At 40.5% G+C, this 27,399-nt stretch overlaps 1 protein-coding gene across 1 annotated transcript in view; it reads left to right on the forward strand.

Moving 5' to 3' along the window:
- Nucleotides 1-27,399, forward strand: part of CUBN (cubilin) — a 311,048-nt gene that overhangs the window by 79,170 nt on the left and 204,479 nt on the right. Inside the window, exons 23-27 of the mRNA XM_008148828.3 lie at nt 1,961-2,153; nt 7,604-7,764; nt 8,468-8,649; nt 9,493-9,649; nt 13,845-14,032. Of these exons, the coding sequence (XP_008147050.2) occupies nt 1,961-2,153; nt 7,604-7,764; nt 8,468-8,649; nt 9,493-9,649; nt 13,845-14,032 (881 nt within the window). The remainder of the gene's footprint in view (nt 1-1,960; nt 2,154-7,603; nt 7,765-8,467; nt 8,650-9,492; nt 9,650-13,844; nt 14,033-27,399) is intronic.

Raw genomic sequence — 27,399 nt, forward strand, 5'->3', positions numbered from 1 at the left:
TGTCAGGGTGGTCAATGAGTCTCAGTTCTGCCAGCTCAGGATCATAGCCTTTACTTAATGTCCGTCCATGCGATCCATGAATTTTTATCTTTTTTAAAAAATATATATTTTATTGATTTTTTACAGAGAGGAAAGGAGAAGGATAGAGAGTTAGAAACATCGATGAGAGAGAAACATCGATCAGCCTCCTCCTGCACACCCCCTACTGGGGATGTGCACGCAACCAAGGTACATGCCCCTCCTGCACACCCCCTACTGGGGATGTGCATGCAACCAAGGTACATGCCCTTGACCGGAATCGAACCTGGGACCTTTCAGTCCGCAGGCCGACGCTCTATCCACTGAGCCAAACCGGTTAAGGCGAATTTTTATCTTAGTAATACTTATTACTGGGTCTGAAATACTTAATCTACCACCTCTCTCCCACTTCTCTCTCTCTCTCTGATCCCTCTCCCTCCCTCTCCTGCCTTCTCCCTGTTTTTTTCCTCCCTCCCTCCCTACTTCTCTCCTTCCTTCCCTTCCTCACTCCCTCCCTCCCTCCCTCCCTCCCTCCCTCCCTCCCTCCCTCCCTTCCTTCCTTCCTTCCTCCCTTCCTTTTTTTCCTCCTTTAAGTAATATCCTAGCAGATGATACAAATATATGGAAAAGTATATGACATTCATCTTTGAAGCTAAATATCACTGTCGATTCATTCAATACAGTAAATCCTTGATTGTTTGCTGCTTCAAGCTGAGTAAACCAAATAGTTGGTGAATGCCTGGTACTCTGAGGGCTATATGGAGGTAGTAGAGCCTGTAATATTTGCTATATGTCTCTGTGCTCTCAATGTAAGCGGTTCCTCTGTTACTCTGAGTATGATTACACAACAGTGACCAGGGAAATAACATACCTAAACATCCTCATTTTCTGTTTTTACTCATAATTAAGTAGAATGGTGCATTATCTCCCAAAACATTTCAGTAGATCTGTGTCTACTCCTGGACCCTGGATTTATATTATTACTGGGTTTAATTGAATATACATTAAAATGCATTGACACCAGATTTTCTTTGGGAAATATCTCAGATTTGGAGAGCATAAGAGGTTGAGTGGGTTGGTTAGTAAATATGGAATCTGAAGGACTGAAAAGGTAAAGTTAAAACTCTTAAAGTGGAACAGTTAATATTTATTTAGGACATAAGATTGTCCAAGTACTATCTAAATGTTTTGTGTGATCTAATTTATTCCCCATAATTTGTGCTCTGTTTTTCTTATACCTTTCTGGTCTATTTTGAAACCTAATGATGATTACTACCATTTATTGAGCACATACCATGTGCCAAGGCCTTTAATTGCATTGTCTCTAAGCCTTAAATGTGTACTCAAAGATAGTGACCATCTCCATTTTAGAGATGAGGCTCAGAGAGGTGAAGTCACTTGCCCAAGGTTGCATAGCTTGTCAGCATTTGAGCTGGGCACTGATTCATGGTCACTCTGATCTGAGTCTCATCTCCTATTCTTCACCCTTATGACTGAGGTACCTGCTTTGTCATTTCTCAAAAATGCATGCTTTGGTTAGAACCATTTGAAATGAAGCTTGTGAAAAAGAGAATAGAACTAAATTATTTCTAAGCCCCCTTTATGATTTCTGTAGTTGAGTCTCATTTATAATGTTCATGGTAATTTGCCTGAATTAGAAACATTATAACACTTCCAAGAACATAAAACATTTGTTTACTTTCAATATATATAACAAATTTATACTACTTAGCTTAGGTTTACTATTAAAAATTGTTTTGCCTTCGAGATTTCAAAACTTCATTTTGAAATGGAATTACTCTTTGAAATTTCCAAAACAGCCTATATTAAAAATCAAGTAAATTGGCACAAATTAATCAAGTGTGTATTACTGAATGTCTTATGAATGAAATGTAGCATAATATTTTTTATTTTCTCTCTTGTGGTCTATTTCTTTTCACAGTATGCTTGGAAGACTATACAGAAGAAACTGGTATGTTTACTTCTCCAAACTTCCCCAATAATTACCCCAACAACTGGCAGTGTACTTACAGGATCACAGTGGGAACCAGCCAACAGATTGCATTGCATTTCACGAACTTCTCCTTGGAGGAGGAATTTGGTGGAAAATGTCTAGGAGATTTTGTGGAAATTAAGTAAGCACCTTTGTTTCATCATAATGCTTTTCATTATTTCCATTCACAATCTCTCCTGGAAAGGTTAAGGAAAATATATAGAATTTCTCTGTAAAACTCCTTGTAGTTCTCTTTCTTATAAGGCATAATGTTTTTCATTTGGAGTTGGACTTACCAGAAGAAAAACAGAGAATTGCATAAGATTCCAAATATTTTGAAGAGAGTATTTTATTGCAAATATTTGAAAATAAACTCCAGATTTTATTTGGGCAGAGTAAACAAATGTACTACCACTTTGAAATTAGATACTAGTTATTGTTGCATATGTATTTTATATAAAATTAGTTTATACTTTAGGGTGTCAGTGTTAGTCTAATTAGATCATAAAATGATGCTAAGATAGCAACCTTAGCTTAAGGTTTTCACAAAGTTTTTTGTGTTAAGTAATAAGTCTAGGCTTGTCAATTTCAGTGCATGGCATTTTTTCTTTAATTCTTTGAAAGAATGTGTTTAAAAAGTTATAGGTAAGTTAGCTTATCTATTGATATCTCTCCAGATCATTAAATTGAGTTAAATTTGGCTAATCAATTTGGCATACATCAGTTGTAAATATTTTATTGGCATTTCAAAAGCCTAGAATCTTATACTATTTGATGGTAAATTTTATTCTATGATATAAAGTAAGGTACTAAAAAAGTCATACTTCTACTATATCATGCTAAAATAACATAATTGCCTTTATTTATAACAGTTAAACATTGAACTTTTATATTGAGTAAATCATGTTTTTATTTTTTTAAAAAATTTCTTTATTGATTAAGGTATTACATAGGTGTCCTCACCCCCCTATTACCACAACCCCCAAACCCCCCACTCATGCCCTCACCCCCCTGTTGTCTGTGTCCATTGGTTAGGCTTATATGCATGCATACAAGTCCTTTGGTTGATCTCTCCCCCTTAACCCCACCCTCTCCTACCTTCCCTCTGAGGTTTGATGGTCTGATCGATATTTCTCTGTCTCTGGATCTGTTTTTGTTCATCAGCTTATGTTGTTCACTAGAGGCGTGGTGCATGAAATTTGGGCACAGTGTGTGTGTGTGTGTGTGTGTGTGTGTGTCCTGCAGCCCAGCCTGTACCCTCTCAAATCTGGGACCCCTCGAGGGATGTCAGACTGCCCATTTAGGATCGAGGCTAAACGGGCAGACTGACACCCCTCTCACAATCCAGGACTGCTGGCTCCCAACAGCTCACCTGCCTGCCTTCCTGATTGCCACTAACCACTTCTGCCTGCCAGCCTGATCACCCCCTAACCACTCCCTTGCCAGCCTGATTGATGCCTAACTGCTCCCCTGTCAGTATGATTGCCCCTAACTGTCCTCCCCTGCCAGCCTGGTAACCCCTAACTGCCCTCTCCTAAAGACCTGGTACCCCCCCCCCCCACAACTGTCCTCCCCTGCAGGCCTGGTCCCTCCCAACTGCCCTCCCCTGCTGGCCATCTTGTGGCAGCCATCTTGTGTCCACATGGGGGCAGCCATCTTTGACCACATGGGGCAGCCATCATGTGTGTTGGAGTGACAGTCAATTTGCATATCACTCTTTTATTAGATAGGATTATATTCCACAAATGAGTGAGATCATGTGATATTTATCTTTCTCTGACTGGCTTATTTCACTTAGAATAATGCTCTCCAGTTCCATCCATGCTGTTGCAAATGGTAAGAATACCTTCTTTTTTCCCGCAGCATAGTATTCCATTGTATAGATGTACCACAGGTTTTTAATACACTCATCTGCTGATGGGCACTTAGGCTGTTTCCAAATCTTAGCTATGGTGAATTGTGCTGCTATGAACATAGGGGTGCATATATCCTTTCTGATTGGTGTTTCTAGCTTCTTGGGATATAGTCCTAGAAGTGGGATCACAGGGTCAAATGGGAGTTCTATTTTTAGTTTTTTGAGGAAACTCCATACTGTTCTCCACAGTGGCTGCACCAGTCTGCATTCCCACCAGCAGTGCAAAAGAGTTCCTTTTTCTCCGCATCCTCGCCAACACTTGCCATTTGTTGATTTGTTGATGATAGCCATTCTGACAGGTGTGAGATGGTACTGCATTGTTGTTTTAATTTGCATCTCTTGGATAATTAGTGACTTTGAGCATGTTTCATATGTCTCTTGGCCTTCCTTCTGTCTTCTTTCAAAAAGTATTTAGGTCCATTGCCCATTTTTTGATTGGATTACTTATCTTCCTTTTGTTAAGTTGTATGAGTTCCCAGTAAATGTTGGAGATTTAATCCTTATCAGTGATAACATTGGCAAATTTGTTCTCCCATGCAGTGGGCTTTCTTGTGGTTTTGTTGATTGTTTCTTTCGCTATGAAAAAGCTTTTTATTTTGATGTAGTCCCATTTGTTTATTTTCTCTTTAGTGTCCATTGCCCTAGGAGCAGTATCAGTGAAGAAATTGCTTTGGCATATGTCTGAGATTTCTCTGCCTGTGGATTCCTCTAATATTTTTATGGTTTCCCATCTTATGTTTAAGTCCTTTATCCATTTTGAGTTTATTTTGTGTATGGTATAAGTTGGTGGTCTAATTTAATTTTTTTTTTTGCATGTATCTGTCCAATTTTCCCAATAACATTTATTGAAGAGACTGTCTTGACTCCATTGTATGTTCATGCCTGCTTTGTCGAATATTAATTGAGTATAGTGGTTTGGGTCGATTTCTGGGTTCTCTATTCTATTCTATTGATCTGTATGTCTGTTCTTGTGCCAGTACCAGGCTGTTTTAAGAACAGTGGCTTTGTAATACAGCTTGAAATCTGGTATTGAGATCCCACCTACTTTGTTCTTCTTTCTCAGGATTGCTGCAGCTATTCGGGGTATTTTTTTTTATTACAGATGAATTTTTGGAGAGTTCGTTCTAGGTCTGTGAAATATGCCATTGGTATTTTAATGGGGATTGCACTGAATCTATAGATTGCTTTGGGTAGTATGGACATTTTAATGATGTTGATTCTACCAATCCATGAACACAGTATGTTCTTCCATCTGTTTATGTCTTCCTCTATCTCTTTTTCAGTGGCTTGTAGTTTTCCACGCATAGGTCTTTTACCTCCTTAGTTAAGTTTATTCCTAAGTATCTTAATTTTTTTGGTGTGATGGTAAATGAGATTGCTTTTTTAGTCGCTCTTTCTGAAAGTTCACTATTGGTGTAAAGAAATGCCATAGATTTCTTGGCATTAATTTTGTATCCTGCTGCACTGCCAAATTCATTTATTAAGTCTAATAATTTTTGATGGAGTCTCCAGGTTTTTCTATGTACAATATCACGTCATCTGTGAATAAAGACAGTTTTACTTCTTCTTTTCCAATTTGGATGCCTTTTATTTCTTCTTCTTGTCTGATCGCCATGGCTAATACTTCCAGTACTATGTTGAACAGGAGTGGTGAGAGTGGGCATCCCTGTCTTGTTCGTGTTCTTAAGGGAAATGGTTTTAGTTTTTGCCCATTGAGTATGATGTTGGCTGTGGGTGTGTCATATATGGCTTTTATTATGTTGAGGTATGATCCTTCTACTCCCACCTTGCTGAGAGTTTTTTTCAAGGAAGGGTTTGGATTTTGCCAAGTGCTTTTTCTCTGTCAATTGATATGACTATGCAATTTTTATCTCTCAGTTTGTTTATGTGATGTATCTTGTTTATTGATTTGTGGATATTGAGGGGGATTGGCTCCTTGACTCACAGAAATCTGCAGCTGGGATGTCTGGATTCTTGGTGTCTGTGGGTCTGCAGCTGTTGTCGCAGGTCTCTGTCCCTAGTGGCTGCAGGGTCCTGGTTTGCCTCTGAGACCAGACTTGGTGGTGCTGAGGCCTGGATCCTAGTCTCAAGAAACTCTGTTTCTCAAGATGGCATGGTCTCTGTGCCCGCGCTGGCCGCCCCTGAGTGTCCGCAGTGGGAGCAGGGCTCCGCTGTCTAAGACTGCCCGGCAGCCCCTGGGAAGACCTGCAGAATCTAACTGTCCCTAGCTCATACACACACACACACCCACACACGTCCACACACTCCTCTATTTCTCCTTCACTCTCTCACACTCTCTCCCTCCCTACCTTCCTGCCGGTCGCCATCTTCCTTCCCTGAATCATGTTTTTTTAAAAATTCATCTTTATTGTGGAAAGTATTAAAGATGTTCCCTTTGTTGTTGTTTTTCCATTGACCCCCTCCACCCCATACCCACACCTCCCAGGCCTTTACCTGTGTCCAAGGACTATTATCCGTGTCCAAGGACTATGCATATATGCATATAAGTTATCCGGTTAATCTCTCCCCACCCCACTCACTCTCACAACCTGCCTTCCCTCTGAAATGCAGCAGTCTGTTCCATGCTTCTATGTTTTTGGATCTATTTTGTTAATCAGTTTATTTTGTTCATTAGATTTCACATATGAATGAGATCATATGATACTTCTCTTTCCCTAACTGGCTTATTTCGCTTAGCATTATATTCTCCAGGTCCAAAAGAGCTACAGCCCTAGCTGGTTTGACTCAGTGAATAGAGCATTGGCCAAGGACTGAAGGGCCCTGGGTTTGATTCTGGTCAAGGGCATGTACTTAAGTTGCAAACTCAATCCCTGGCCCTGGTCAGAGCGCCCAAGGGAGGCAAACCAATCAATGTCTCTCTCTGTGTGTCTCTCCCCTTCCCTTCCACTTTCTCTAAGTATCAATGGAAAAATATCCTCTGGTGAGGATTAACAAGGGGGAAAAAATAAACCACTACAGATTATAAACCAGAGTTAAGAACCCAAAAGTTATTGAGAAAAGAATTATTTAAAAAAAATTTGGTAGTTAGTTCAGTTGTTCATTAGATTCCACATATGATTGAAATCATATGGTACAAAAAGAAAAAAGGGGAAATAACTCATTGACATGGACAACAGTGTGATGATTGCGGGGGGAGTAGTGAGGGGTGAGTGGAGGTGGAAGAGGGTACAGGGGAGTAAATGGTGATGGGAAAAATAAAATTTAATTAAAACATGTTGCTATATAAGTCAAATATGATATAGTACATTTTGAAAATTTTCATAGAAGAAACATTTTTTAGAAGAAAAACATTTAAGGCTTCTCTGTAAAATTAAGCAACATTTGTTTACACTTTAATAATTATGAGTTCTTTGCCTGGTGCTCTCTGACATTTGCCAGAGACTTTATTTGAGAAGAAGACTAAACACTTTGTTGCAGTTGGCCGTTGATTATATAAAATGTTGTGCCAACCATAACTGATGGTTATTCTTTACTAAATTATTCAAGTACTATTTGATAAATTGAAAACTTAAAATGATGTTTTTAGAGTGTTTTTGAGAAACATTGATTGACATAAATTAATGTGTTTGCAATCTGAAAGTTCAAATAATGTTAAATGTTTTTACAGTAATATTATCAATAACCTGATGAGTGTTTACATCTGTATTTTGTCACAGAGATGGAGGCTATGAAACATCACCACTCCTCGGAAAATACTGTGGCTCAAATCCACCTCCAAGAATCATCTCTCACAGTAATAAATTATGGTTGCAATTTAAGAGTGATTTAATTGACTCAAGGTCTGGATTCTCAGCTTACTGGGATGGATCATTAACAGGTAAAGAGCAAAGAGCTATCTTTTATTGGTGAGTCCAATTGGGTTGGTTTCTTAGTTCTTGTATTGCCATACTCTTATCCATATTTTTCCATCTGTGTCTTGTGATTACTACCTATAATAATAAAATGGTAAGATGCTAATTAGACTGGACAGCCGAACAGCCTTCCGGATGTCATTCTGGACGTCCTTCTGGACGAAGCCGCAGCAGCAGGGGCTGAGACAGAGGCAGAGGCAGTTATGGGCAATCAGGCAGGTAGGCGAGTGGTTAGGCGTGATCAGGCAGGCAGAGTGGTTAGGGGCAATCAGGCAGGCAGGCAGGCAGGCAGGCACGTGGTTAGGAGCCAGTGGTCCCAGATTGCGAGAGGGTGCCCCCATGCATGGATATCGTGCACCGGGTCTCTAGTTTGTAATAAACTTCAACATTGTAAATACTTCTGAATTCACAGCAGCCTTTTGTTTTTGAAATACAAAGTAAGGGAAAATGGTTTGATTCCCTGGTATATTTAATCAAACTGGTCATCTTGGTTAGGAAAAGGAAAGTACATTGATATGAATTAAGATTCTAGGCTAGCTACTCTTTGGTGATGTAGTTGTTTTGTCTTGGTTTAAAGAGGAGTAATCGTAGCACCAGTTTGACATAGAGAATAAGATTCAATGTGACCAGAAAGAAAGTTATGCATCACTCCATCTCTTTCTCCTGTAGGTTGTGGGGGCAATCTCACCACTCCCACTGGCACCTTCACATCCCCCAACTACCCGATGCCCTATTACCAAAGCTCCGAATGCTACTGGTGGCTGAAAGCCAGCCAGGGCAGCCCGTTTGAACTGGAATTTGAAGAGTTTCACTTGGAGCATCATCCAGACTGCACTTTAGATTATCTGGCCGTATGTATACAGTTTCAGTTGTATCATTCACTGCTCCCTCTTTGCCCAACACACATAAATGCATTTATTTTACTTTATTGAGATTTGAGAAAGGGGAACATTTAAACAAAACATCCACATAAACATTTTAAGCAAAATAAAAAGTTAAAAGAAAATTTCATGAAAATGACTTGCCTTCTAAGTATAGCATGTATTACTCAATGTCTTGATATTTATATACTTAAATATTAAAATACATTGAATATGAACTATATATACTAAGATATTAAAATATATGAAATATGGACTATTAAGATATAAGACTACTAAAAGGGGGGTTATGAGATTTATCGTAATTATTATCAATGTGCTTTCTATATATGCAGTGCAAAATAACAATATAGAGGACTTTATTGGTGAATTAGAGAGGATAATTGAAGTCCTCCAGATACAACTTTTTATAGAATCAGCTATTCAGCCTTTTCCATTAAAAAACAATCTACATTTTAAAATTTATTAAAGTGTCATAAATTATAAACTATAAAATTAAAAAACAAGGAAGACTACTGATAACAGCTATGGTCTCAAAATATGTATTAATCTTTTATTTTCAATCTTCAGATTTCAACCTGGGTTCACACACAACTATATTCTGCCATGGCTAAATGGCCAGAGTTCATGGCCCAAGTTTATAGACAATTAGCTATAATTTTAAAGATATTTTGATTCAGGGTTATTCTTTTATTATGTCATATATATGTGTGTATATATATATATTCCTTTTCCAATTTTTTTAGATTTACAGAGGACTTTACATAATGTTTATAGCCATAATCATTTGACATTTAAAATGTTTTATTAAAGGTATATGATGGTCCAAGTACCAGCTCTCACCTGCTAACTCAGCTTTGTGGGGATACGAAACCGCCTCTAATTCGTTCCAGTGGAGACAGCATGTTTTTAAAGCTGAGGACAGATGAAAGGCAACAAGGAGGTGGCTTCCTGGCCAAATACCACCAGAGTAAGTATGTATACTGGCTGCTTGATGCCTGTAGGGCAGTGATGGCGAACCTATGACACGCGTGTCAGCACTGACACGCGTAGCCATTTCTGATGACACGCGGCCGCATGCCGAGGATGAAACATTTGCGACTAGAGTCTTGGAGTTAGTTTTTTCCTCAAAGTGACACACTACCCGAGTTATGCTCAGTTTTTTGGCGAAGTTTGACACACCAAGCTCAAAAGGTTGCCCATCACTGCTGTAGGGTCTTTAATATATATATATATATTAAATCCTCACCCAAGGATATGTTCAGAGAGAGGAAGGGGGAGAGAGAGAGAGAGAGAAACATCCATATGAGAGAAAAACCAATCACCTGCTTCCTGTACTCGCCCCAGCCAGGGACCCAAGTGAAGCGGCAACCTTTTGGTGTGTGGGAGGACACGCCAACCAACTAAACAACCTGGCCAGGGGGAGGGGGGTCTTAATCTTTTGATGAGTGAAATCAATGGAAATAAGTATAAGCCATTGGTTTGAGCCATTAAAATAAATCTTATCTCATTATTGAGAAAAATTTAACTCTATTAGGGAAGAAATGCTTATGCATTAAATTTATCATCTGACTAGAGCATGTGATAAGCTATAGAAACTTAGAGGAGTATTTAATATGCTGAAAGAGTTGCAATTCAGTTAAAGATCAGTGTAACAGGTTAACAGCTAATCGGTTTTTATTTGTATCAAACATTAAGATCCTCTAATTAGACATTATTCCATTGTACATAGTGTTTCTAACACATTTTTTGGTCATGTATTTCAAAAGGTATTAATTTTATTAAGGGAAACTATGGGCCTTGTGAGTCACACGTGGAGTAGGCATATTCTTTACTGGAGAAAAATCTGGTCTTTGTAGAGATGCCATTTTAAAATCTGCTTTCCCATGAGGCAACCTGGTGGGATTAAAGGAGTATTGAACAGAAGTCGAGGGGCTCAGAGGTTTGTCCTGTCTGGGAAGGTCACTTTTCTTCTCTGGGGTTCCATGATTTTTTTCTCTTAAGGAAAGGAGATTAAATTCAGTGATTGTGAAAGCTATCTTCTAGCTCTAGAATTAAATACTTTCTAAAGTTAGCTTTAAAATGGACATTCAACAAACAAGGTTTTTTTTGAATTTATGTTATTTAATAAACACTTTACTTGTATGGTTTTATATTTTGTTGATCCTCACCCGAGGATTTTTTTCCCCATTGATTTTTAGAGAGGATAGAAGGGATGGAAAGAGGGAGGGAGGAATGGAAGGAAGAAGGAGGGGGGGGGGGAGAGAGAGAGAGAGAGAGAAACCACATCAATTGTGCCTCTTTTGCACTCACCCCAACTGGGGCTGGGGATCAAACCTGCAACTCAGGTACATATACATGCCCTTGGATATATATATATATATTCCGATGACCGGAATCGTACCTGCGACCCTTTGTGTGTGGGCCGACACTAACCATTGTGCATACTGGCCAGGGCTACTTGTGTTTCGAAAATACAGTTCCTTGCCCCCATTAAATCTATGTTTACCCACAATTTTGACATAATTACCTAAAAATAGAACCGAAAGTCACAAAATCATAATCAATATACAATATCCCTTTGGATTAGTTGAGAGGATTAATGTTTAACTTTGATTATGTGTGAATTTGAGGATTCACACTTATATATGGGATTAAAGTGAACTCTAGTTTTGGTACCAAGTTTTAATATATAGCTTTGTTCCTCAGAAATTTATCATTAGTGCATAAAAAGCCCTCCCAAATTCCAGCAGGGATATATCTGTTTGGTTGAGCATATAATCACATCTCCAACTTTATGATTGCTATCCAAATTTGTTTCTCAGTTACCTTTTATTCCTATGATATTTTATTCTCTCCCATCATTTGGGAACACTAAAGAAGTAATTTAGTGCACTCAGGTCCTTAAAGGTGAAAACCAGAGGAACCAGCGAGATTTTCCATATAATTTGCCATTTGAAATTAGAGACTGGCAGATAGTATAATTTTTGAGCACTGAGAACAGCCCACGTGGTTTAATGGAATACATTTTCCTCTGCCCTATTTTGTCATCATTGAGGCACACGATACCTGCCTGCCTAATAGGTGTCATTTCCTGCAGGCATCTGAAATCACAAAATCATTCTTTGGAAATCCTGTGTGGACAAAAGTGTTACCTAAAAATATTCAAAGAAAAATAGTTTGAGTACCCCCTGCTCTAGCAAAGGAAGATTTTAAAAAAGTCACAAGTGTATACGTTACAAACCAAAGTTTATGAACGGTGTTCCAGGCACCTGCCAGGAAGCCGTAATGTGGTGGAATGCATATATGAACCACCGTCTTTGGAGACAACTTTTTCAATATAACATTTATTTTCCCATTCTCTTGTATTCCATTTCATACAGATAATATAAGAAAGGCTTGAGAAAACATTAGGGTTGGCTGAATTTGGCTCTGACTCCCAGGACAAGCCATACCTAGTCTAGAGGCACCTAGTGTAGTCTTGTTGAAAATTAAGCTGAAGAAAATGCCACCATTGGATTGAAGACTGTTTTAAAAGTTTAAGATTTTCATTTTTCTTCAAACCCTGTGTATTCCCTCTAGGCCTTTGGTATTTCCCGATGACTAACTGGAGGCATAACGGAGCCTTTGTTATGAATTACATGCTGAGTTTTGAATTCAACAAAGCCATGTTGTTATTTATGTTTAGCATTCACATAGAACTTTGTGTTTTTAAACTGTTGAATTTAAAGGTCAAGATTTCTGTCCCTTCCAAATGTTAAAGTTAGAAAAACAGAAGCATGGAATGTTTAACACACTTCTCTAAACAAACAGATCTCTGAGTAGTGTTAAGCTATTCGGCTTTCCATGGATTCATAGGAATTGGATGTCCATTCTAACATGGGCAGTTTTCATGACAGTTTCAAGTTGCTGAATTCACTTAAGCAATATTTTACTTTGTTCTAAATGGGGACCTTTTCACTATAAAAATGCCACACCAAATATACAAATATACTAGGTGTCCAAAAAATGTATACACACTTTAACAGCTGATAGCTCTATTGATATTTCTTTCTTTTCATATTTAAGCCATTTGAATTGATAATTATTCAATATATATATAAAATTGATAACTATACACACACACACACACACACACACACACACACACACACACACTAGAGGCCCAGTGAACAAAATTCGTGTGGGGGCGGGGGTCCCCTCAGCCCAGCCTGCACCCTCTCCAATTCAGGACCCCTTGGGGGATGTCTGACTGCAGGTTTAGGCCCGATCCCAAGGATCGGGCCTAAACTGGCGGTCGGACATCCCTCTCACAATCCTGGACCACTGGCTCCTAATTGCTCACCTGCCTGCCTGCCTGGTTGCCCCTAACTGTCCCCCGCTGCTGGCCTGATCGTCCCTCACTGCCTCTGCATGCCGGCCTGATCACCCCTAACTGCCCCCCACTGCCGGCCAGCTCGCATCCAACTGCCCCCTCCCTGCCAGCCTGGTCACTCCTATCTGACCCGCCCCCCACCCCGCCGGCCTGGTCACCCCTTACTGCCTCCCCCTGCTGACCTGGTCACCCCCAACTGCTCACCCTGCCATCTTAATCACCCCCAAGCCCCCCCCCCCCGCCATCCTGGTCGCCTCCAACTGCACCCACCCCTCCCCCCCGTTGGCCTGGTTTCCCCTAACTGCCCCCCTCTGCTGGCCTGGTCACCCCTAACTGCTCCCCCCTGCCTACCTGGTCACCCTCAACTACCCCCCCTGCCAGCCTAATCACTCCCAACTGCCCCCCCCCCCCGCTGTCCTGGTTGCCTCCAACTGCACCCCCTTGCCAGCCTGGTTTCCCCTAACTGCTCCCCGCTGCTGGCCTGGTCACCCCAAACTGCCCCCCCTGCCGGCCTGGTTGCCCCTTACACCCCCCCCCCCCCACCGGCCTGGTCGCCCCATGCAGCCTTCTTGTTCAGTCATTTGGTCGTCCCTCACTAACCCCCCTGCTGGCCTGGTCGTTGGCAGCCATCTTGTGAGGGAGTGAGGGTTAATTTGCATATTACCTCTTTATTATATAGAATATACATACATTTTAAAACTAGAGTTTTTAAAGGCAATATCACACACATCTTGGAGTAATTTTGATATGTTTGATGGTGGTTCTTACCAATCATGATTATTTTTTCCAGCCTGTGAGAACGTGATGATTGTGAATCGAACCTATGGCATCCTAGAAAGTATACATTATCCAAATCCCTATTCTGACAATCAGCGCTGCAACTGGACCATCCAAGCAACAACTGGCAACACCGTGAATTACACATTTTTAGAATTTGAATTGGAAAATTACCTAAACTGCTCCACAGACTATTTAGAGGTATGTATTCTGAAGTTAAGTACTTTACTGTATTTTCAAATAAAGTTAGGCAAGCCAAACTAGAAGGCATTACACTTTAAAGAACCATATCCCTAACCCTGCCTTACACATCTTTTATACGCTACTAGCCATGGTGTTTGAGTAGGAATATTTCATGCCTCTTTCTCTGCATCATTGATATATTAAAGATATTTAAGCTCTTAAATTATATACATGAAGAACTATCTATGTTTTCAGTTTCATTGTAACTTTCGGACTGACCGACCTCATGTTAATTAAATAATGCAGAAGGGGAAGAATAACTTCTATTTTTGGTTGGTTGTTTTTATGTTTGTTCTCTATAAACAAGAGATCAGAAACATGTTTGGGTATCACAGCTTTATTTAATACTTAATTTGACTGACATTAAGAATCATGATTTAGATTTTTGTTTTTATTTAAAATTATGCTCATCTAGTTAACTTTTCTTTTTGTAAAACAGAAGTTTCTATTTGTTGTAATAATGACCATCAGTGACACTTATTCAACTCTCCATATACAGTACAATGCTATACAATAAAAATTGCTTGAAAATTAGGGAACCCAAAATATGAGGTAATTTGCTATTTTTATGATATTTTATTTACAACATTTTAATATATTTTATATGCAACATTTTTAGGGCTACAGATTGTAAAGTTAGGCAGCTACTTATTTTATTAATGTAATTATGCATTCATATATAAAATTGTGAGCTAATATGTTAATTTAGAAATATTGATTTCTACTCTCATTAGGGATTGCTTCATAAAGCCATTTTACTTAATTTACATATATTTTGACAACTAGTTTTCATCATTAATGAAATCACTTTTGAGTCATCTAACACATCAACTTTATCTCCATTTACATTGTTAATATATAATGCTTTTGAATCCACACTATGATGTTTTCACTAGAAATCTTTTCTGAAGTGAAGTACAAACTCTGAAACATTAGGACATTCCCCCATCCCACCTGTCTACAAGGCGATGAGTTGGTGTTTATTTTTTAAGGTGATCAATGATTTTTAGAAGCCTTGCTTGTAAAGACTTCCAACATCCAGCATTTGTAATGTTGAGGACATATTCTCAGTAAAAAATACTTGATCCTTGTAAAAAAAGTTTTACTCTCTTTTTACCAATTCTTTAAAAAAGTATCACTGATTGAGGTTGTTTGAGGTTAACATATCTTTTCCAAATAGCACATTTCTTCTTCAAAACACATAAGAGAAACCTCCTGTACTTTGAGAGGCTTTCTGAGGTTCTGTAATAAGGATTACCTTGTTTTTGAGGGATAATTTTATAGGTTAAAGAAAACCTTGCTTTATATTTAGAAAACAATATTAAAGAATTACTAACCATAGTGTTTACCCATTAGAAAGTTATATTTACTAGTATTCAAAATGTAACACAACATAAAACAAAATTGTAAGCATGAACTTGACAATGGTTTTAAAGTCCCCTTTCCTTGATTTAGTGATTAGATAGTCTTTGCACACTTAATAATGGTATGTTTGTCTCATTCCATTTATCTGGAGTAGCCTCTTTTTTGTTTCTTCATGTAGCAAGATCTTGATCATTCTTTAGAAAAATAAATGGAAAAGTCTATATTAAAGCCCTTTATCATACCAAAAGCACAGCAATTTATCATATTATATTTTTACTGGTTGTGACTGTGTCCACATGCCCTCCGGGACTCTGAGCTTTGTGAAGGTAGGAGCCGTCTCCTACTCACTTTATGACCCAGGCACATTATAGAGTTGGGAATCTTACAGGAGCTCAGTAAGTTAAGGTTAAATCGAATATCACAGACACATTTTAGGATCAGCCTAATGACAGCTATTAATTAGTGAGAAATAACTGAATTCCAAACTGGCCTTTTGGTATAAGCCCTACATAGTCAATGCAATCCTATTACCTTGGGCACAAACCAGAATAGAAGTGATGGCCTTGCAGAGCGTTGTGTGTGCTGCGATATTCTAGGCGCCACGTTGTAGTGTGATAAAGCACAATGGGGAAAGCTGCAGAGAGGAGGAAGCTCTGAACTGGACTTTAAAGGAGTCTTAGGCAGAAAGAGTGGGGAGGAAATGAGAGGAAACCTATCCAGGGACTGGACTCCATCTCGCTGGACTTACTTGAGGATGGCATGGTAACAAGGCCCATCAGATAATTTTTGGAGGCATTTGAAAACTATCAAATAAAAATTATTTGTTCCAGTTACTGCAGAGCAGCTCATGAGAGGCCCTTCATAGAAGGTGTTGCAGGCATGCCATCTATCTTGTGCAACATGGATGGTGAAAGCAGCAAAAATACAGAATGAGAACCAGAAGTTCAGCAAAGGCTTCCAAAGAATGATGCCATTGCCAGAGGGAGGTGACTTTTTTCCATTTCTTTAAGCCAAGGGGCAAGACCAGAGTGATCTCTGCAGCGGCTGATCCAGGAGGGAATGTAAAAGCACAAATAACCATTTAAGGAGAGCAGGACCACAAACACAAAATCTATTTTCATTATTTTAATAACTTGTAGTTATTATTTCAAGTGACTTAGCCAAGTCTAAATTGAGCGACCATTACTACATCCAGCATTGCGTTATTTTGAATTAATAAAACTGAAACTCTGAAAGGACTTGATTAGGTGCTGGTAGGACATTGTGCCCAACTTTGCTGAGAGGTATGGGCCCCTAAGGAGCCTACTGGGAATCTAATCTATCCTTCATTATTTTGTCTTCTGGGCAAAACAAAATGATTGAGATTTGGAAATAAAATACTCAGTGGAAGGAAGGGTCATTTGCTTAAAGGAGTAACACCATATTGCTCATACAGTTATGGGAAGCCAACTTTCAGAATTATTTCTATACTAGAGGCCCAGTGCACAAAATTTGTGCATGGGGCGGGGGGTCCCCTCAGCCCAACCTGCACCCTCTCCAATCTGGGACCCCTCTGGGGATGTCCGACTGCTGTTTAGGCCCTGTGGGATCAGGCCTAAACCGGCAATTGGACATCCATCTCACATTCCTGAACTGCTGGCTCTTAATCGCTCACCTGACTGCCTGCCTGGTCACCCCTAACTGCCACCCCCCAGCCAGCCTGATCACCCCTCACTGCCTCTGCATTCCGGCCTGGTCACCTCTAACTTCCCCCCTGCTGACCTGGTTGCCCCTAACTGGCCCCTGCTGCCGGCCAGGTTGCCCCCAACTTCCCCCTCCCCGCCAGCCGGCCAGGTTGCCCCCAACTTCCCCCTCCCCGCCAGCCTGGTCGCTCCCAAATGCCCTCCCCCCCACCCCCCCGTCAGCCTGGTCACCCTTTACTGCCCCCCTGCCAGCCTGGCCACCCCCAACTCCCCTCCCCCCCCCGCCAGCCTAGTTGCCTCTCACTGTCCCCCCGACAGCCTAATTGCCCCCAAATACCCCCCCCCCCCCCCGCTGGCCTGGACACCCCCAACTGCACACCCCTGCCAGCCTGGTCAACCCTAACTGCCCCCCTGCTGGCCTGCTTGCCTCTTACTGCTCCCCCTGCTGGCCTGGTCACCCCCAACTGTCCCCCACTGCCAGTCTGGTCACCCCTAACTGCACCCCCCCACCCACCGTCCTGGTTGCCCCACGCAGCCTGCTGTTCAGTCATTTAGTTGTCCCTCACTAAACCCCCTGCCGACCTGATCGCCCCATGCAGCGTGCTTGTTCAGTCGTTTGGTCGTCCCTCACTAACCCCCCTGCTGGCCTGGTTGTAGGCTGCCATCTTGTGAGAGTGTGAGGGTTAATTTGCATATTACCTCTTTATTATATAGGATTTTACAACTTTATTTAACTTTGTCATTTTCACTTTGAGTCCGAGTCTCCCTGTGGAAGAGGAGGTATGCTGGGACTATGTCACCTGCTTCACATGTATCTGATGTTGCAGGCTGAGGTTAAATGAGTCGGTCGGCAGTCAGGTCGTAATGTTGGACTACATTAAGACCTATAATCTCCAGGTCACTTTTACATGAATTGTAATGGCTTTACTAGTGTAGCCATCGCCAGGATATTACTCCTAGTAAGTTATATTAATTTGACTGTTTTGCCTGAGAACTCCATCACTTCATGACGCCTCTAAATCCTGATTGTCTGGTCTGCAGAGCATTATTCATTTGTGCATAGACTCTTTGGCCGTTGGATGATGTTTGTTTCAAATACTCCAAAATGATAGGTTTCTTTCGTTAAAATTATCTATTATTGACAGCAGCCCTCTAATGTTGGAAATATACCCATCTGACAGGTGAGACAATTGAGGTAAATACAGGTTATCCACCATCACAAAGATTATATGGGGCTAAGCCAGGCTTTCCAGCAGGTTCTGTGGCTCCAGGCTGATGCGGTTAGCTGTAATACTACACACCTCTATCTTTACACTCTTTCATAATTTTCTGTCCCCCGCAAAGGTGATCTGAAGGAGTGGCCATGAAGCCCTCGGTCTACCACTCTAGTGACACTGTCACAAGGAGAAATTTGTTATTTTAGCATGGCTTCTCCATAGATAAGCAGTGGCCATTTATTATAATCACCCCTTTCTCTGCTAATTGCTGACAAATTATTTTTCGTGTCTAATTTAGAATTCCCCCCCCCCCCAAAAAAAAAAATTACTGTCAGTCTTACTCATCTGTGAAGTTCCAGAATAAATCTTTCCGAAATTTTGGAAATTGACTACTTTATCCTTCAGACCTCTGGTAGTCCTGTTTTATATTATTTGTTGCAGGTACACACTCAGACTAAACCATGTAGAAAAGATTAGTGTTTGTGAAAGACTGTTATTCTGAGAAAAGTAAGAAACCTCCTGACACACAGAATAAATGAAAAAGCTGAGAGAGGGCAGGAACAGAGGCAGCTTAGTGGATTCTCTTCTCTGTCTTACTGCTGTGTGGCTTCTCCCTGCATTGCACACCCCATTCCCATCTCTCTCCCTCCAAACTTCCTCTGAGTTTTTGCAACCTCACAATTTTAGTTTCAACATCGCCACCCCAGCCATGACTTTACATATTTTTTTAAATCCTCACCTGAGGATATGCCTTTTGATTTGAGAGAGAGAGAAGAGGGAGAGAGGAGAGAGGAGAGAGGAGAGAGGAGAGGAGAGAGAGGAGAAAGAAACATCACTGGTTGCCTCCCATACTCGCCCCACCAGGGATCCCAGGGATCGAACCTGCAGCTTTTTGGTGCACAGGACTACAACCAACTAAGCCACATCTGCACATGTCCGTTTACCTCAAGCACTTACAAGCAACTAGACTTTCCCTCGTCAACAAATTACTGCACAGGTGTCGCATCTTGTTGAGCCTGACAGCAAAGGCATGGCTGTAACCTGTTTAGGGATGGGTGCCCCTCCAGGCAGTACGACCAGATCACAGATCTCTCTGGTCACCGATCGCATGTGTGGGCAGAAGCAGACTCTGTGAGGAGGGACATGGATTCTGCTGTTGCTCTAAAACATTTGTTTTACACATTCAGCAAGATTAAAAAATTAGTTCTGTAGTGACTATACCTTTGAGCACTAAAGGATGTAATTCATTTAAACCTGGACATTTTCATTTAAAGGATTGACTGTCATATCTTCTAAATTGGACTTCATTGTCTTTCTTCCAGTTTCAAAATCATACCAGGCAAGTTTCCACTTGCCCTTTATCATGGTATGCTATCTTCTGTAGGTGTCGGCTCAATCCACATTTTTATCTTTCTTTTGCCCTAATGATAGCTTTAAAAAATAGACTTTTTTCCTCCCCTAACTGTGCTGTTTCCCTCAGTTTGTATTTGTGCTCAGAAAATGGTCAGGAAGCTCCTGTGTAGCCCCATGGGTTTCTTCTTAATTGATTTTTTTCAGAGATTTCCCCTTTTATTGTTGTAATAGTTATCCCTGATTCTGTGGACAGAATTTAATTTTTTTTAGAATTTGTCAAAAAATTATTTCCTTTTTTCATTGATTCTCTTTTATTTCGTTGCTAATGTCTGGGGTCCATGGACTCCTATCTCCTTTTGAAGTCTGGCTTCTTAAAACCTGAGGCTTGTGATGATGTGGGCATCATTCAGGCTCTGAGGAAATCGACCCACTCTTCCCTTTTGGTCTCTTCTGCATTAACCACCATTTCGTTGCTGGCCAGAATTAGTCCAGGGTAGCACTTTTCTTCACTATTACCTTTCTGAGAGAGGAGAGCATAAAAAGAACTCATCAGGTGCCATGCTTTTTTCCAGAAAATGACATCTGAGAGATGTCTAGATGGTTGAAATGATCTCCCCATGGTCACCCCTGTTTCTCTCTTTTTATTTCACTTTCTTTCTCTATAAAAATCTGTAGTCTCTACTGAGAAAGAAGCTGATACTAGAAGATCAAGTCCCTACAACTAACTGCTAAATCTGGCTGCATTCCAGAATCACCTAGGGATCTTGTTAGAAAAACATACTCCTAACCCTCACCCCAGACCTACTTAGTCAAAATCTCTGGGGGCCCCCACAAGGCCCTGGTACAGCACTTGAGGACACTTTCCATAGGCCACTTCTTCCAGGACAGCTCTCTCCTCACTTCAAAGCTCTCTCCTGGGAAGTTATAAATATTTTACCGTAAGAGTATCCTCTTAACATATTACCTTTGACTACTACTAAAGTTTCTTTTTCAACAGGTCTTATTTTTCCATTGGTAGAGCTGAATTATATGCTTTGTCTCATCAAGGCCTGGTGATACTGTTATTATATTTATCTCATTATGTAAATACGTCAGATTACTTTAATATTTTGGATTCTGATTCTAAACGCCCTCCTACCTTTCCTTGCTTGGCACCTTTGTCACTATTGTCTTCTATTACACCCTTTTATACCTTTCTGTGCCTTTTCCCTTTCCACTTACGTCATTTTCTAGTCCTCTTGATTATGTCAATGACTTCTGTCAAATGCATTTCCCACTAGTCTTTATAAGATTCATTTCGTCTCTTGCCCAATCCTCTTGCTGATGTCATCATGTTCACCAGATGTTTATATCATTGTTTGTTACACTCCCATGTCCTCCTTTCAATGACAAAAGAATGCATTTTAAATGAAAGAATGGATGCAAATATCAATATCCCTGAACCTTTCAGCCCTACATCCATGTTTTCTAAGTCTGAGCAACAGTTTCCAACTTCGACTTTAAAACATCAGGGCCACTGTGATATGTATGTAGTTAGTGAAGGTAATACTAGCTGTGTGGAGAGCTCCTAAATTCTCAGATGCTTGATACAAGTTTATTTCTCAATGACATCAGAGTTCAGTGTGGGTGTTCCTTGCTTTCCACATGGTGATTCAGGAACCCAGAGAAAGAGGAAGTCCCACAGAGCTATGCGGAAACCCCATAGATCTTTCTTTGACAAATGTTGATAGATGTTTCACAAATAAAGAGACCTAAATTCTAATAAATCTGGGAAAGCTGGAAAAACACAAATGGGTTTGTTTTTCTGTTCAGTTTTTGCTGTGGTACTGCCTCCAGCTGTTACTATCATAACTATGCATTGCTCATTCATTTATCCATTCATTCAGTTATTTAAATATGTGTCAAATTTTAGACACATAGGCCACAAAAATATGACTGTTTTAGTATCAGGTTTTCTTGTCTTCGTGGAGGAGACAGGTATTAATCAATTTATCACACCATACAAATTTAATTACAAGCTGTGTTAACTGCTATTAGGGAATATTATTGGGTGCTCTGAAGACATGAAACAGGAGAACCCAGCTCATCTGTGGGTCAGGGAAGTTGCCCTGAAGAAGAATAACAGCACAAGATAAGAAAGAAAATTAGGGAAGTTGTGTTTGAAGAACTGTTGAGGATAAAGCCAGACACTAGTTTCAGTGGTAAGGACAGATTTTAATAGAAATATACTGCTGCAATAGGGAAGGGAGCCCAGTATGAACTGAACTCATAAAGGGAGAATGAGGGAGACTGGGGGGCACCAGCAGGGGTTCCAGCAGAGTCAGGGAAGTGAAAAATTCCAAAGGCTTGTGCAGTGTAAGTGTGAATAGGCTGAGTCTGTTGCAAGTTAGGCAATGATGGGAGATAAGAGTCTTCCTCCCAAAGACTGGGAGGCAGGGCCTTATTCTTTCTGATGATGACATTTCAAAGGAATGGTTTTCAGATCCTTGAGAAAGATACTCCTGAATGTAGGAGATGCATGTACCTCTCAGAGGGAGAGAGGAAGGACGCACAGTTCTAAGCCCTTTTCAGCAGATGCTCTAAGAAAGGTGGCCAAGGCCTGCCCTCAGGGGTTGGCTGGTGGTGGCAGTCTTGAGCTCCCTCAGGCAGGCACTTTAAAGGGGATGGGGGCATCCTAGGGATGCTGCCTAGAGCTGTTAGCAACTATGTTAGTGTTTTAGTCTTTAATGAGGGGGAATGAGGGGATGAAATAGTTTGCGCTGAGAGTTTGTAGTTTTTATAGGCCAGGTTTGAGGCCTAGTAGAGATGGCTGGCTGACGAGAGTTGGGTCAAGGAGAGAATCGTTGTCAGACCTTAAAGAAGACCAGTGGGCTGAGGCCCAGTGAGCTTCCAGGTGGGCGGGACCTGCAAGCGTAGAGTGTGGGTAGTTTCAGTGACTCTCTGAAGAGCAGCAAGAGATCTTTCAAGTGTGACCAGGGAAATTGATTGCTCAGAGTGACCCTTTTAAAAACTCCAGTTTCCAGAATAAATTGAAGGGAGGTAAGGGTAATTGTGGAGATCCAGGGAGGGGTTGCTGCAGTCCAGGGGAGAGAGATGATAGCAGTTCTTCTCCTTGTATGGGGAAGACTGTAAGAGACAGACTCAAGAGCACCTAGGAACTAAAATCCACAGAATTGGATTAATGGTTGGATGGGAGGTAGGTAATACAGTGAAGGAAACAATGATGTCAGGATACAGCCTCCTAGAACTGTGTGCAAGGGTAACAAGCAGGGGAGAGAGTGGGGCTGCCCCTGAAGGAGGGAATACTGGCAGGGGGGTGGGGGTTGCGGGGGTGGGTACCAAAGGCAGCATCACGTAGATTAGTGTTTGCCCAGAATTCTGACTCACTAACATCTATTGGACATTAGTATTCCACAGAACATTCTTAGGAAAACATTATTCTAGGGATAGTTTCTAAATTTTCTCCGTTTTAATTCTCAAACAAATAAGAGAAACTTTTAAGTTCATGAGATACTAGAAAGTTCTCCTTCACATCTCAGATGTTTATTTTGATACTGACAATAATAAATGTCTACTATGTACTAGGCACTATTATAAACTCTTTGATAAATATTATTGCTTATCCTCATGTTCTGTGAATAGTTCAGCAACTGAATATTTTTACACTCATTTAATAGCCAAGAGAACTGGGACTCAGATAAGTAATAATACCTAAGACTACATTGTCCAGAGGTTATGAAGCTCCGTTCATGCTCAGTGAGGGCTCTGAAGCCACCTGGGCTCAAAGCTTGGATTCTCCACATTAGCCGTGACCTTGGGCATGGAGTTTAGCCTCTTGCTGCCTCAGTTTACTCATGTGTAAAATAAAGGGAACAAGTACACCTACTCATAAAATTGTTATAAGATAATCTACACACCTGGCAAATATTCAGTACTCAAGAAATGTTTCTTATTATTCTCCCACACTTTTTTGGAGGGAGCACTATTCCCTTTGGCCATTCATATTCTGCCTTCAAATGTTCACTTGGGCAGTGTAAGTATGATTGGGCTGAGTCTGTTGTAAGTTAGGCAACATCTATTGTTTCTTATCCTTATAACAGCCTCTCTCTCTTGCAAATGCCATCTCCATCCCTCGTGACCTGTCACTTATGAATGGCCGCTCCTCCCTTGTGAGATCTGACCTCCTCTCTCAGGCAGAGCCTTGGTCTGGTCTGTTTAGAAGCTCTGATAATTCAGAATTTGTTCTCTTTCTCTTCCAAGTTTCCTCCCTCCATATATTCAGCGCTTGATAGGACTTTGATTTCTTTTATCTTTTAAAGACTTTGCATCCTGTCTAATAAGTGAAATGTAAATAGTTTGTGTTTGCAGCACACGATTCTGTAGAGGTCTCAGAAACAATGACCTTAGTTTCCAAATATGGTTTAAAGATAAACCAAAATTGGAAACAACTCCAGACGCTACTCTTTCTGTTGTGACTCTTCCTGTCTTTTTCTGGGGGATTCTCTGGAATTAGAACTGCTTAAACCAGCTCTCTTATATCTGCTCACTACTATGGGAAGCTAATAATAAGCAAAGATTTAGTAACTCATCTATTGCTCACTCATAAGAGAATGTTTTATAGGTGCCCAGGCTACTCAATAGAATGTACAACCTTGTTCAGTAGTCTCGGTACTTGTTCAGTCTAGCCTAGTGCTTAAGATTGAAGACTGAAACCAGATAGACTGGGTTTAAATCAGACCTCATCACTTAATAGCCAGGTAACCTTGAGCAAGTCACTTAGTTTCCAGGTGCCTCACTTTCCCCATCTATAAAATGGGATAATCATTGTAAATGAGTATATATCTCTATCTCTATCTCTATCTCTATCTCTATCTCTATCTCTATCTCTATCTATCTCTATATATATATAGATATAGATAGATAAATGAGGGTGGGCAAAAACAGGTTTACAGTTGTTTGTATGAAAAGAAACATGCAGGATATGATTATCACAATAATCATAATCTGTTTTGCATACTCACAACTATAAACATACTTTGCCAACCCCTGTATTGATCTATCTATCTATATAAATCTATATTTAGTCTGAATAAAGCTTGGCACATAGTAAACACTTACATAAATATTCACTGCTATTATTTGCAATAATACTAATGTAAGAGAAGAACCTCAGGTATAGAGTAATTTGCAAATAAAGAGCATTTACTTTTTAGGATGAGATATGATTAATGGTTTATTTCTTAAGACACTTAATTTCCCTCTTGCTTTCTGTCTGAAGCCTACTTCATTAATGTATTTTGACACTTCTCACATTTTAGTCCACTCATTGTACTAAAAGCTCTGTTAAGAAATATAATGAAAAATATATTGATTCCATCGACTTATAGGAGTTTTTGCTATTATCACTGTAACTTAAAATAGTTTTCATTATTCTCTATTATTACAGAGAATAGGGACTTCAATATATAGTTGACTTAATAGGGATAATAATACCACTGCATTATAGAACTGCTAGGAATTGTAAATTATGTAATACATATAAAGGGATTATGGAGTTCCAAAATGGTGGCACAATAAGTGGAAGCTACAATGACACTCTTCCAGGACAAAACTGGGATTACAACTAAAATATGGACAAACAATCCTGAGTCACAAATGAAGACTAGCTGGAGAGAACCCTGATAACCAAGGATGGAAAATGGAGATTGCATAGAGACTGGCAACCAAAATGAGAAGACAAAAGGAAAAAAAAAGCCAGATGAAAGAACTAGAACAGCTAAATGACATGGAGATAAGAAATTTATCAGATATAGAATTCAGAATAATGATTACAAGAGTATTGAACAGCATGAGAGAAGATATAGAAACTATGAAAAAGACCAGTCAGAAATGAAGAATGACATAGCACTAATAAATAACAGATTGGAAGGAATACACAGCAGATTAGGGGGAGTTCAGGATTGGATCAGTGATTTAGAAGACAGGGTAGAAAAAAATCACTTTATTAGAGAACCAAAAAGAAAAAGCAATTAAAAAACAGGAGAACAGCTTAAGGGAGATGTGAGTCAACATGAAATGTAACAATATTTGCATTATAGGAGTGCCATAAGGTGAACAAAGTGAGCAAGGGATAGAGAACATTTTTGAAGAAATAATGGCAGAAAACTTCCCTAACCTGGTAAAAGAAATGTCACACAGTTCAGGAGACACAGAGAGTCCCAAGCAAGAAGAGCCAAACAGGCACACACCCAGACACATCATAATTAAAATGCCAAAAATTAAAGACAAAGAGAATCTTAAAGGCAGTAAGAGAAAAGCAATCTGTTACTTACAAAGGAGCTCCCATAAAGCTGTCAACTGATCTTTCATCAGAAACTCTACAAGCCAGAAGGGAATGGCATAAAGTATTCAAGGTAATAAAAAGCAAGGATCTGAAACCAAGAGTACTATATCCAGCAATATTTTTAAAAGATCATACACCATGACCAAGTGGGATTTACTCCAGGGATGCAAGACTGGTCCAATATTCAAAAATTAATAAATGTGATACATCACATAAACAAATTAAAAGATAAAAATCACATGATCATATCAATAGATGCAGAAAAGGCATTAAACAAAATTCAGCACCACTTTTTTAAGATATATATTTTATTGCTTTTTTACAGAGAGGAAAGGAGAGGGATAGAGAGTTAGAAACATCGATGAGAGAGAAACATCGATCAGCTGCCTCCTGCACACTTCCTACTGGGGATGTGCCCACAACCAAGGTACATGCCCTTGACCAGAATCGAACCTGGGACCTTTCAGTCCACAGGCCAACGCTCTATCCACTGAGCCAAACCAGTTAGGGCCAGTACCCTTTTTTGATAAAAACTCACAGCAAAGTAGGAATAGAGTCATCAGACCTCAAATAATAAAGGCCATATATGACAAACCTACAGCCAACATCATACTGAATGGGCATAAAACTATTTCCCTTAAGAATAGGAACAAGACAGGGATGTCCCCTTTCACCACTCTTATTCAACACTAGAGGCCTGGTTCACAAATTTGTGCACCAGTGGGGTCCCTGGGCCTGGCTTGCGGGATCAGGCTGAAACCAGCTCTCCGGCATCCCTTGAGGGGTCCCGGATTCTGAGAAGGTGCAGGCTAGGCCGAGGGACCCCATTGGTGCACGATTGGGACCGGGGACAGAAGCAGGAGGTTGGCCAGCTGGGGAGGGCTCCAGGGCATGTCTGGTCCATCTCGCTCAGTCCCAATCAGCTGGACCCCAGCAGCAAGCTAACCTACCAGTCGGAGCATCTGCCCCCTGGTGGTCAGTGTGCCTCATAGCAAGTGATTGAGCAGCCTTAGCATATCATTAGCATATTACAACTTTGATTGGTTGAATGGCTGACTGGACGATTAGACACTTACCATATTAGGCCTTTATTACATACTAGAAGCCTGATGCACAAAGATTCATGCTAGAATGAGCTTTCCTTTCCCTGGCTGCCAGCACCACCTTTCCACTCTGGCCCAGCCCCTTTCTGCTCAGGCGCCGGAACCGCCTCTTTCCGCTCTGGCCCACCTTCCCACGCTGCCCAGAGGCCCTGAGAGACTGGGGATGGGGCAGAACACCTGCGTCCTGCCCCCGTCACTCGGTGCCTGTGTATGCAAATTAACCTCCATCTTTGTTGGGTTAATTTGCATATCACTCCTGATT

The sequence above is a fragment of the Eptesicus fuscus genome, chromosome 2, assembly GCF_027574615.1.
Source record: "Eptesicus fuscus isolate TK198812 chromosome 2, DD_ASM_mEF_20220401, whole genome shotgun sequence".
NCBI lineage: Eukaryota > Metazoa > Chordata > Mammalia > Chiroptera > Vespertilionidae > Eptesicus > Eptesicus fuscus.